This window comes from Nerophis lumbriciformis, linkage group LG34, assembly GCF_033978685.3.
Source record: "Nerophis lumbriciformis linkage group LG34, RoL_Nlum_v2.1, whole genome shotgun sequence".
NCBI lineage: Eukaryota > Metazoa > Chordata > Actinopteri > Syngnathiformes > Syngnathidae > Nerophis > Nerophis lumbriciformis.
In genome coordinates, this window is record NC_084581.2 from 11,252,501 (window position 1) to 11,264,977 (window position 12,477).

At 40.6% G+C, this 12,477-nt stretch overlaps 1 protein-coding gene across 1 annotated transcript; it reads left to right on the forward strand.

Moving 5' to 3' along the window:
* The first annotated feature begins 788 nt into the window (after positions 1-788).
* LOC133576431 (uncharacterized) lies at positions 789-7,065 on the forward strand. The gene is made up of 7 exons (XM_061929638.2): positions 789-919; positions 1,044-1,171; positions 1,370-1,459; positions 5,777-5,871; positions 5,959-6,119; positions 6,441-6,557; positions 6,645-7,065. Exons 2-7 carry the CDS (start codon positions 1,047-1,049, stop codon positions 6,753-6,755), a joined length of 699 nt encoding a protein of 232 aa, XP_061785622.1. The 5' UTR covers positions 789-919; positions 1,044-1,046; the 3' UTR covers positions 6,756-7,065.
* Positions 7,066-12,477: the final 5,412 nt, after the last annotated feature.

The following is a 12,477-nucleotide window of genomic DNA, read 5'->3' on the forward strand; positions in this document are numbered from 1 at the left end:
GCAAGGAAAAACTCACCCCAGTGGGACGTCGATGTGAATGACTATGAGAAACCTTGGAGAGGACCGCATATGTGGGTAACCCCCCCCCTCTAGGGAGACCGAATGCAATGGATGTCGAGTGGGTCTAACATAATATTGTGAGAGTCCAGTCCATAGTGGATCCAGCATAACAGTAAGAGTCCAGTCCACAGTGGGGTCAGCAGGAAACCATCCCGAGCGGAGACGGGTCAGCAGCGCAGAGATGTTCCCAACCGATATACAGGCGAGCGGTTCACCCCGGGTCCCGACCCCGGACAGCCAGCACCCCATCCATGGCCACCGGATCTGTGTTATGCATGTTTGTGAAATTGCTGCAACATATGCAATCTGAATCAGATATGGATATTATTATTGCCAAACTTCAATTGAATTTGCACAAGATTCATACTTTTAATTTATGGATTTTCTAAATGGTACGCAAAATAGGGATTAAAAAACTTAAGGTTGGCTTTTTTGTTATTACATTAAATGTAAGCTCTCCAGAGGGATACACATATTTAAATAAAAATAACTATAAACAAATATACAAAAGCAAACGTGTTTAACAACATAATTCAACTAAAGATACAAACTAGTCGAAAAGATGAAATTATTTGGACTTTCCTGTCACTGCGTGTGAGCAACACTCCCATCTGGTCGCGAGGACGCGCTTTAATTCTGACGTGGCGCGTTCCCAGAGGGCACCTGTTTCCTCCGTGGGACGCCCTGATTGGACGAGACGACGCTCAGCTCCCGCCCACGTGTGGCATGTCAACAGACAGGTGGCAGCGGCCATGTCAACAAAGCACACGTACAGACACGTTTGGCGGTTTGTTGTCTTTAGTGCTTCGTCGGCCATGTTTTAGTCGGACATCACAGTCAACTTTGCTCCCCAAATAAGGTAAGGACACAACTTCCGCACATTATTCGTTCATATGTTTCCTTAAAGTTGTTAGCCGCGCCCACACTTGGTAAGTGGAGGTTTACCACGGTGTGTGTGTCCGTGTCCGTGTCCGTGTCCGCAGGTGATGCCTCAGCTGACGGCCGCCACCGCACTCCAACTGGCGCTGCTGCTGTCCGCCTTGCCGGCCCAATACTTCATCTCCCGCTGGAGCGGCTACACGGCGGCGCAGCGCCTCCACGCGTCCACACGGTAGAACTGCAGTACTGTCAGAGTTTCACTTTCAACCTTCACTTTCAACCTTCACTTCAATAACACATCACTCAACCCTTAAGGTCAAACTATGTCACAACTTTGTCACACAAAAAAAAAAACCGGCAAATTTTAGCCAAATAAAAGTATGATGTGTGTTCAGCAGACAGAATCTCTAACCTGAAAAACACTTTTCAGGTTTCTTAGAGTGTGGAAAGAGTGGAGCAGGTCTTACCTCAATGGTAGCGCGTGGACAGAGTGGACAGTGCAGCAGATGTCCAAAGTATGGTGAGTCTTTGCATCGTTTTCTATTTTCACCTGCTTCAGCTTTCAAAATATCATATATATATATATATATATATATATATATATATACAGTCTATATGTATATCCAAAACCAGTGAAGTTGGCACGTTGTGTAATTTGTAAATAAAAACAGAATACAATGATTTGCAAATTGTTTTCAACTTATATTCAATTAAATAGACTGCAAAGACAAGGTATTTAATGTTCGAACTGAGAAACTTAATTTGTTTTTGCAAATAATCATTAACTTAGAATTTAAAGGCAGCAACACATTGCAAAAAAGTTGGCACATGGGCATTTATCACTGTGTTACATGGCCTTTCCTTTTAAAGGGGAACATTATCACAATTTCAGAAGGGTTAAAACCATTAAAAATCAGTTCCCAGTGGCTTTTATTTTTCGAAGTTTTTTTCAAAATTTTACCCATCACGCAATATCCCTAAAAAAAGCTTCAAAGTGCCTGATTTTAACCATCATTATATACACCCGTCCATTTTCCTGTGACGTCACACAGTGATGCCAATACAAACAAACATGGCGGATAGAACAGCAAGGTATAGCGACATTAGCTCGGATTCAGACTCGGATTTCAGCGGCTTAAGCGATTCAACAGATTACGCATGTATTGAAACGGATGGTTGTAGTGTGGAGGCAGGTAGCGAAAACGAAATTGAAGAAGAAACTGAAGCTATTGAGCCATATCGGTTTGAACCGTATGCAAGCGAAACCGACGAAAACGACACGACAGCCAGCGACACGGGAGAAAGCGAGGACGAATTCGGCGATCGCCTTCTAACCAACGATTGGTATGTGTTTGTTTGGCATTAAAGGAAACTAACAACTATGAACTAGGTTTACAGCATATGAAATACATTTGGCAACAACATGCACTTTGGGAGTGCAGACAGCCCATTTCAGGTGCGCTAAGAACATATATTTTTCCACGATTTCAGCACTCATGTTAACCATACCGCGAGTAATGAATAGAGTTTTCATCAATTAATATATTCTGTAGACATACCCTCATCCGCTCTCTTTTCCTGAAAGCTGATCTGTCCAGTTTTGGAGTTGATGTCAGCATCTGCTTTGAGTGTCGCAGGATATCCACACATTCTTGCCATCTCTGTCGTAGCATAGTTTTTGTCGGTAAAGTGTGCGGAACAAACGACTGACCATTTCGTCGGCTTTCCCCACAGCCTCGTATTTTGAACAAATTTCGTCCAATTTATTGCCACTTTCGCATCTTTGGGCCACTGGTGCAACTTGAATCCGTCCCTGTCCGTGTTGTTACACCCTCCGACAACACACCGACGAAAGTGAGAAAATGGCGGATTGCTTCCCGATGTGACGTCATGTTCCGAGAGCAAATAATAGAAAGGCGTTTAATTCGCCAAAATTCACCCATTTAGAGTTCGGAAATCGGTTAAAAAAATATATGGTCTTTTTTCTGCAACATCAAGGTATATATTGACGCTTACATAGGTTTGGTGATAATGTTCCCCTTTAACAACACTCAGTTAACGTTTGAGAACTGAGGAGACTCATTTTTGAAGCTTTTCAGGTGGAATTCTTTCCCATTCTTGCTTGATGTACAGCTTAAGTTGTTCAACAGTCCGGGGTCTCCGTTGTGGTATTTTAGGCTTCATAATGCGCCACACATTTTCAATGGGAGACAGGTCTGGACTACAGGCAGGCCAGTCTAGTACCCGCACTCTTTTACTATGAAGCCACGCTGTTGTAACACCATACTTGCCAACCTTGAGACCTCCGAATTAGGGAGATGGGGGTTTGGGGGCGTGGTTCGGGGGGCGTGGTTGCGGGGGTGGGGTTGAGGTTGAGGTGCAGGCAGCATGGCTGAAATGAAATGATTTTTTCCAATCATTTTGGAACTTGCAAGCGTATTTATTCTTCTTATTCGTCGTTGCCATGTCTCTTCTTTGTTCTTCTGCTTCGTCTCCTTCTTGTTGTGTGTGCAGTTGTGCACTGAGCTCCAAAAGCCATAGATGTTATTGTAGCGTCCCGGAAGAGTTAGTACTGCAAGGGGTTCTGGGTATTTGTTCTGTTGTGTTTATGTTGTGTTACGGTGCAGTTGTTCTCCCGAAATGTGTTTGTCAGTCTTGTTTGGTGTGGGTTCACAGTGTGGCGCATATTTGTAACAGTGTTGACGTTGTTTATACGGCCACCGTCAGTGTGACCTGTATGGCTGTTGAACAATTATGCTTTGCATTCGCTTGTGTGTGAGCTTAAAATTAACGTTGTCATTAAAACATTTAAACGTTCATATAACATGTCAGCATTCGTTGACATCTTCGAGTTAAGACCATTGTTAAACCCGTCCAACGCTACATTATTTTGTGACTGGGCCGGCACGCTGTATAGATGGAGGAAAAACGGACGCCTGGACAGCATGCGGCTGTTAAGGGGTGAAGGTTTCAGGTGAGAGAGGAAGCTAAAGGCAGTGCCTTTAAGGCACGCCCCCAATATTGTTGACTGGGTGGAAATTCGGGAGAATGGTTGCCCCGGGAGATTTTCGGGAGGGGCACTGAAATTTGGGAGTCTCCCGGGAAAATCGGAAGGGTTAGCAAGTATGTGTAACACGTGGCTTGGCATTGTCTTGCTGAAATAAGCAGGAGCGTCCATGGTAACGTTGCTTGGATGGCAACATATGTTGCTCCAAAACCTGTGTGTACCTTTCAGCATTAATGGTGCCTTCACAGATGTGTAATGCCTTGGGCACTAATACACCCCCATACCATCACAGATGCTGGCTTTTGAACTTTGCGCCTAAAACAATCCGGATGGTTCTTTTCCTCTTTGTTCCGGAGAACACGACGTCCACAGTTTCCAAAAACAATTTGAAATGTGGAATCGTCAAACCACAGAACACTTTTTCACTTTGCATCACTCCATCTTAGATTATCTCGGTCCCAGAGAAGCCGGCATCGTTTCTGGGTGTTGTTGATAAATGGCTTTCACTTTGCATAGTAGAGTTTTAACTTGCACTTACAGATGTAGCGACAAACTGTAGTTACTGACAGTGGTTTTCTAAAGTGTTCCTGAGCCCATGTGGTGATATCCTTTACACACTGATGTCTCTTTTTGATGCAATACTGCCTGAGGGATCCAAGGTCACGGGCATTCAATGTTACGTGCAGTGATTTCCCCAGATTCTCTGAACCTTTTGATGATATTACGGACCGTAGATGGTGAAATCCATAAATTCCTTGCAATAGTTTGTTGAGAAATGTTGTTCTTAAACTGTTGGACAAGTTGCTCACGCATTTGTTCACAAAGTGGTGACCTTTGCCCCACTTCATGGATGCTGCTTTTATACCCAATCATGGCACCCACCTGTTCCCAATTAGCCTGTTCACCTGTGGGATGTTCCAAATAAGTGTTTGATGAGCATTCCTCAACTTTCTCAGTCTTTTTTGCCACTTATGCCAGCTTTTTTAAAATGTTGCAGGCATCAAATTCCATCCATCCATCCATTTTCTACCGCTTATTCCCTTTGGGGTCGCGGGGGGCGCTGGAGCCTATCTCAGCTACAATCGGGCGGAAGGCGGGGTACACCCTGGACAAGTCGCCACCTCATCGCAGGGCCAACACAGATAGACAGACAACATTCACACTCACATCCACACACTAGGGCCAATTTAGTGTTGCCAATCAGCTAATATTTGCAAAAAATAACGACGTTTTCTAGTTCGAACGTTAAGTATCTTGTCTTTGCAGTCTATTCAATTGAATATAGGTTGAAAAGGATTTGCAAAACATTGTATTCTGCTTTTATTTACGATTTACACAACGTGCCAACTTCACTGGTTTTGGGGTTTGTATATAGGTGTGTGTGTGTGTGTGTGTGTGTGTGTGTGTGTGTGTGTGTGTGTGTGTATGTATATGTATGTATATATATATATATATATATATATATATATATATATATATATATATATACATACATACAGTATGTATATATTTATATACAGTATATATATATATATGAATATATATATATATATATTTGAATATATATATATATATATATATATATATATATATATATAAATATATATATGAATATATATATATATATATATATATATATATATATATATATATATATATATATATATATATGGATATATGGATACATATATTATATATATATGGATATATATATAATATATATATATATATATATATATATATATATATATATATATATATATATATATATATATATGGATATTCGTGTGTGTGTGTATATATGAAATTAAACGTGGTACCTCTCTGAAGGTCTTTCCTTGGTCTCAATACTGAGGATGACATGACTCAGAAGATGGTTGACATGGAGACCCTGATGATTGACAACAACCAGGGATTTTTTGGAGGTTAGTCTACCCCTTCCACAATAACCCCCCACGCCGAAATATTAGCTACGACTACGGCAAAGAGAGTAAAGTTCACTTTTCATTCAGCCTCCAAGGCGGTGCGCAGTCCACGGCCGCCCTTTGTCTTCCTGCGGGTGGGTGAGGTGGTAATGGACAGGAAGGGCCACCATGTTGGGGTGGTGGTCAGCTGGGACCCTGAGATGCGTGCCCCCGCCGAGTGGGTGATCAAGGTGTACAGCAACATGGAGGTCAGCCACTGTCGCACCTGTCCACATGCACCCTAACTGTGCCTGTGCTATTATTTTTTTAATGACAAATACTGTACAGCTCAAGGTGGCGCTGCTGCTAACAAAAACTGGGATTGACTTGAACATTCTTACACAGCTCAATGCACAACCCTGAAAACATCAAGCAAAGCATATTTGAGTTGCCAACTAATCGTCCATAAGTCATTGAGCATTTGGTTATTATTCGACTTTAAAGATTTTGTAATACACATATGCCTGCAGGTCTTCCACAAATGAGCTTTATACTCATGTGGGTAAATGGTCAATGGTATTGTCATTCAGGGTCGTGCAGCAGAGAAGACGCCGCACTACAAGGTTCTGTTTGGTGGGCCCAGGTCATCCTCTCTGTTTGTGGCCTACTTGCCTCAGACACAACTCAAGCGCCTGAGGGGAACGCAGGTACGAAGCAGGATAAAATTGGGGTAAAACAAAAAAAACACAACACATCTTCAAATTTGCCATGGATTTACTCTGCAATGTTTTTAGCCGGACATTCCCACCTTGGAGAGGTATTTTACGCATTTTGATGGCGAGCGCTTCGTCCCACTGCCCTGGCTCAGAAAGATCTTCCCTGATGATGAGATAATGGACGCCTGAGCGAACGTGTCATGGAAAGGATGACTGTCTTCTAAGCACCAGCAAATTTGAATGTATTTTACTTGTAGTACTGTGAATAAGTGGTAGAAAATGGATGGATGGATGGACTGTGTAACAGCACTGAGTTACAACTACTCATTATTAGCAATACCTCTAAGGGTGAACACAACCAGTTTCTCCCCATTGGAATGAATACACAGTACAGGCCAAAAGTTTGGACACACCTTCTCATTCAATGTGTTTTCTTTATTTTCATGACTATTTACATTGTAGATTGTCACTGAAGGCATCAAAACTATGAATGAACACATGTGGAGTTATGTACTTAACAAAAAAAGGGGAAATAACTGAAAACATGTTTTACATTCTAGTTTCTTCAAAATAGCCACCCTTTGCTCTGATTACTTTTTCGCACACTTTTGGCATTCTCTCGATGAGCTTCAAGAGGTAGTCACTTAAAATGGTTTTCACTTCACAGTTGTGCTTGAAGCTCATTGAGAGAATGCCAAGAGTGCGCGAAAAAGTAATCAGAGCAAAGGGCGGCTATTTTGAAGAAACTAGAATATAAAACATGTTTTCAGTTTTCACCTTTTTTTGTTAAGTACATAACTCCACATGTGCTCAGTCATAGTTTTGATGCCTTCAGTGACAATCTACAATGTAAATAGTCATGAAAATAATGAAAACACAATGAATTAGGAGAAAGTGAGTCCAAACTTTTGGCCTCCGCTGTATATATTTTTTAAACCAAAGAAAAAGCAGCGTGAATCCTCAAATGCTTGCTTTGAGTTCTTATGTTGCAACAATTTACATTTTTACCTGAAGATGTAAGTCAATCCTAACTTCTCTTGCCAACATCAAAGCAGACTAAATGGGCCTTTACACAAAAAAGTGACTTTTGCGTCCCCAGGGAACAAAATGTCTAAATAAATGCACATTCCAATTAACTGTAAAATGTGTTTTTCAACTTGGTTAAGTGTCCTGCACATTGATATATTTGCATATTTAAGCACAATACAATTTAGTAAACACTGGAAAACTAGAATATGTGTTGCCTACTTCCTAAAGTTAGACATTACTATGAAATATAATTATTTAAATCCTTCATAAATGTGATATGTTTACACGTTTGTGTTAATTATCATACCATCTATAATTTTACATTTATTTTCTCAAAAATAATATGTATGACATGTCAGTCATGTATCACCTATACCATTTTTAGGATATTTATTTCTTTAAATATTATTTTTGGTGAATCACTGTAATGTGCTTAGTGTCAACATGCTATAAGCATAAATGCCATGTGGCTATATTTCCTGTATTTGCTAAAAAAAAAAACACTGTTACTTTCAGTTCTGTTACACAAATGAGTCATCTTTGCCCCAGCACTCTTGTACAGTAGTACCTCGACCTAATCTGACCTCAACACACTTGCATCTCAAATCAACGGCTCCCATTGAAATGATTTAAAATCAATTTAATTGATTATTGATCTTCCAAACAACTCCATTTTAACATGTAACGGTAACTTGCCCTTTAAATATAAAAACAAACTTTGAGATACTATTGTATAAATCAATACAATAGAATGTAGTACCAACAACTACAGTATTTGTTTCAAGTAATGTAACAATGTACAGTGAACTTCTACGGTATCTGTTTGCAGCTTCTCCATATTTTATGGATAAAATATTTTAACATCCTTGACTGGCATTAGATTTTTTCTGCTTAATTATGGTGCAAATTAGCACTTTCTTCCGTGCCATGGTTGGAAAAACAAAGTTGTGTCCAGCTCTAGCTATAAGCTAATGTTACCGAAAAAGTGTAGCTGTTTTTAGGCGAATCTTTGTGGCTTCTGCAAAGCTAACTAATGGTGGGGATGCTTACATTTTTGTTTGCAATTTGAGAGGGAGAGGTATTATCTCCAAACACTCTTAAGTTGAGGTGCCACTGTCAAATATAAAAGTTCCCTGAGTTGGGCAGTGCAAGATGTGTATCAGATTTAGTTAGAAAATGACCAAAATGTAAATTATTATTTTAACAAGCATTGGGTGGAATTGCCCACCTGCATGCAATAGTTCACCCCAAAGATGCTGCCTTTTGTTTGGTTTTAGAGAAATAACTGGTCATTATAAGATTGTGATGAATCCACGTGTGACCCAATACTTTTGCACAGTACTTTCTTGAATATTTTGAACCCCAAATGTGCCAAGAAACAAATAACATTCAAAGACTGGTTGAATGAATTAACTTTGACTGTATTATGTCTAATAAATGTTTTAAGTCTTACCTTACAAACAACAATTTTTCTTCAAGCTCTTTTTTTTCCTTCAAATTTTACAATGTTCCCCTGATTCCGTCCTGCTGCCAGAAGTAGATGGACACCTTTAGAAATGCCAGAGAAGATTTGGTCATCCTCAGCATCACTTGTTTTACTCAACTTTGTCTCCATCTCTTGGATGAGGGTGGGTGCTCCCAGACATTGTCCCAGCAGCTTGGTGATGTTGACGGCCTTCTGCTGGGCATCGGCCACCGCTGACATGCAGGCTTTCCGCACACGCACAGTTTATATTACTGCAGGTAAGTTGTTAACAAGTGTGTTTACATAATTATATGTAGACGCTCCTCTCTGAGGCTATATATCGAAACATTTACACCCAGACCTGCTCTCCCAGATTTTTCACTTATCAATTTTAGAAAATCTCTTTAAAGGCAAAATTGCACTGGATCTTTTAACATGTGCATTTTCAGCTAAGTCAGGGGTCTCAAACCCTCAGGCCATTATTTTGTGAGCCTCTACTTAAAGGTGCTGTTTGCAACTTGCTCAGTTACATTTTTCAAAGCAAAACATAACAAGAACACCACTGGCTTGCTTATGTTTCCATGAGCGGTTTATCAGAACACATTTGTTTTACAATCATTTATATTTTTCAAAATTACCAAGTTTATCATCAAAAATTTTTCCAGGTCTAATAAATGGCTGTCACTCACCTTATCTTGTCAACACATAAGCAATATGGATGTGCACGCTCAAATCTTACAAACCCTGTTTCCAAATGAGTTGGGAAATTGTGTTAGATGTAAATATAAACGGAATACAATGATTTGCAAATTCTTTTCAACCCATATTCAATTGAATGCACTACAAAGACAAGATATTTGATGTTCAAACTCATAAACTTTATTTTTTTATTGCAAATAATAATTAACTTAGAATTTCATGGCTGCAACACGTGCCAAAGTAGTTGGGAAAGGGCAAGTTCACCACTGTGTTACATCACCTTTTCTTTTAACAACACTCAATAAACGATTGGGAACTGAGGAAACTAATTGTTGAAGCTTTGAAAGTGGAATTCTTTCCCATTCTTGTTTTATGTAGAGCTTCAGTCGTTCAACAGTCCGGGGTCTCCGCTGTCGTATTTTACGCTTCATAATGCGCCACACATTTTTGATGGGAGACAGGTCTGGACTGCTGGGCCAGGAAAGTACCCGCACTCTTTTTTTTTTTACAAAGCCACACTGTTGTAACACGTGCTGAATGTGGTTTGGCATTGTCTTGCTGAAATAAGCAGGGGCGTCCATGAAAAGGACAGCGCTTAGATGGCAGCATATGTTGTTCCAAAACCTGTATGTACCTTTCAGCATTAATGGTGCCTTCACAGATGTGTAAGTTACCCATGCCTTGGGCACTAATGCACCCTCATACCATCACAGATGCTGGCTTTTCAACTTTGCGTCGATAACAGTCTGGATGGTTCGCTTACCCTTTGGTCCGGATGACACGATGTCGAATATTTCCAAAAACAATTTGAAATGTGGACTCGTCAGACCACAGAACACTTTTTCACTTGGCATGAGTCCATCTTAGATGATCTCGGGCCCAGAGAAGCCGGCGGTGTTTCTGGATGTCGTTGATAAATGGCTTTCGCTTTGCATAGTAGAGCTTTAACTTGCACTTACAGATGTAGCGACGGACTGTATTTAGTGACAGTGGTTTTCTGAAGTGTTCCTGAGCCCATGTGGTGATATCCTTCAGAGATTGATGTCGGTTTTTGATACAGTGCCGTCTGAGGGATCGAAGGTCACGGCCATTCAATGTTGGTTTCCGGCCATGCCGCTTACGTGGAGTGATTTCTCCAGATTCTCTGCACCTTTTGATGATATTATGGACCGTATATGTTGAAATTCCTAAATTTCTTGCAATTGCACTTTAAGAAACGTTGTTCTTAAACTGTTTGACTATTTTCTCACGCAGTTGTGGACAAAGGGGTGTACCTCGCCCCATCCTTTCTTGTGAAAGACTGAGCATCTTTTGAGAAGCTGTTTTTATACCCAATCATGGCACCCACCTGTTCCCAATTAGCCTGCACACCTGTGGGATGTTCCAAATAAGTGTTTGATGAGCATTCCTCAACTTTATCAGTATTTATTGCCACCTTTCCCAACTTCTTTGTCACGTGTTGCTGGCATCAAATTCTAAAGTTAATGATTATTTGCAAAAAAAAAAAAAGTTTATCAGTTTGAACATCAAATATGTTGTTTTTGTAGCATATTCAACTGAATATGGGTTGAAAATGATTTGCAAATCATTGTATTCTGTTTATATTTACATCTATAACACAATTTGCCAACTCATATGGAAACAGGGTTTGTACATGGCAAAAGTGTCGCAAAAGTCACGTGTAAGTAGGCAGCCTATCAAGAGTAATTTCTGATTAGGGACAGACAACAGATTGAGATACATCCATACATCCTTTTTCTACAGCTTGTCAAACATCACTTACTGTACAATGTCTGCTGTCACTGGAATGCCGACTGATTGGATGTTCATACAGTCCCATTTAGGTGAAAAATGACTCATCATTCTCGTGTACAAAAAGGGAGTAAAGCAAGCATACTCTTATGTTTTTCTCCCCATTTCCATGTCTAAATTGGATGCCAAAGTTGACCAACTTGTTGGATTATATCCTCATTGTTCTAATATCCAGGTAAGAGGCATGATTTATGATGAAGAATTAACTTCCACGGGGTTAGTGCCTCACAATACGAAGGTCCTGGGTTCGATCCTGCGCTCGGGATCTTTTTGTGTGGAGTGTGCATGTTCTCCCCGTGACTGCGTGGGTTCCCTCCGGGTACTCCGGCTTCCTCCCACCTCCAAAGACATGCACCTGGGGATAGGTTGATTGGCAACACTAAATTGGCCCGAGCGTGTGAATGTTGTCTGTCTATCTGTGTTGGCCCTGCGATGAGGTGGCGACTTGTCCAGGGTGTACACCGCCTTCCGCCCGATTGTAGCTGAGATAGGCTCCAGTGCCCCCCGCAACCTCGAAGGGAATAAGCGGTTGAAAATGGATGGATGGATGGGTGGGCTCCAAGGCGAGAAAGCAGCTCACCAGCCGATGATGTAAACATAGTCACACAAGCTAGTTAGCTCTCTGTGGTTTACGGCTCCGCTATAAATAATTTGTCTTCGTTAGTGCTTAAAATAACAACATCACTAATACTTGGGTAATATTTAAATCACAAAATGTAAATGCAGTATTGTTGATACTTTATGGATAGTTATTTAAAGGACTGTATAGGCGGAAAAGAGGACCTACCATTGACTCCATTGTACTTTTGTAAGCTGACTTTTGTTTATGTTTATTTACGAATTAACAAGCATTAAAGCATACACCCGTCTCCTTGTCTTTTTGTAGGATTGTGACTAATGGACAAA

Coding starts and splice junctions, on each gene's coding strand:
- LOC133576431 (XM_061929638.2), top strand. CDS start 1,047: ATGCCTCAGCTGACGGCCGCCACCGCACTCCAACTGGCGCTGCTGCTG. Junction 1,172..1,369: donor CGCCTCCACGCGTCCACACG/GTAGAACTGCAG, acceptor AACACTTTTCAG/GTTTCTTAGAGTGTGGAAAG. Junction 6,558..6,644: donor AGCGCCTGAGGGGAACGCAG/GTACGAAGCAGG, acceptor CAATGTTTTTAG/CCGGACATTCCCACCTTGGA.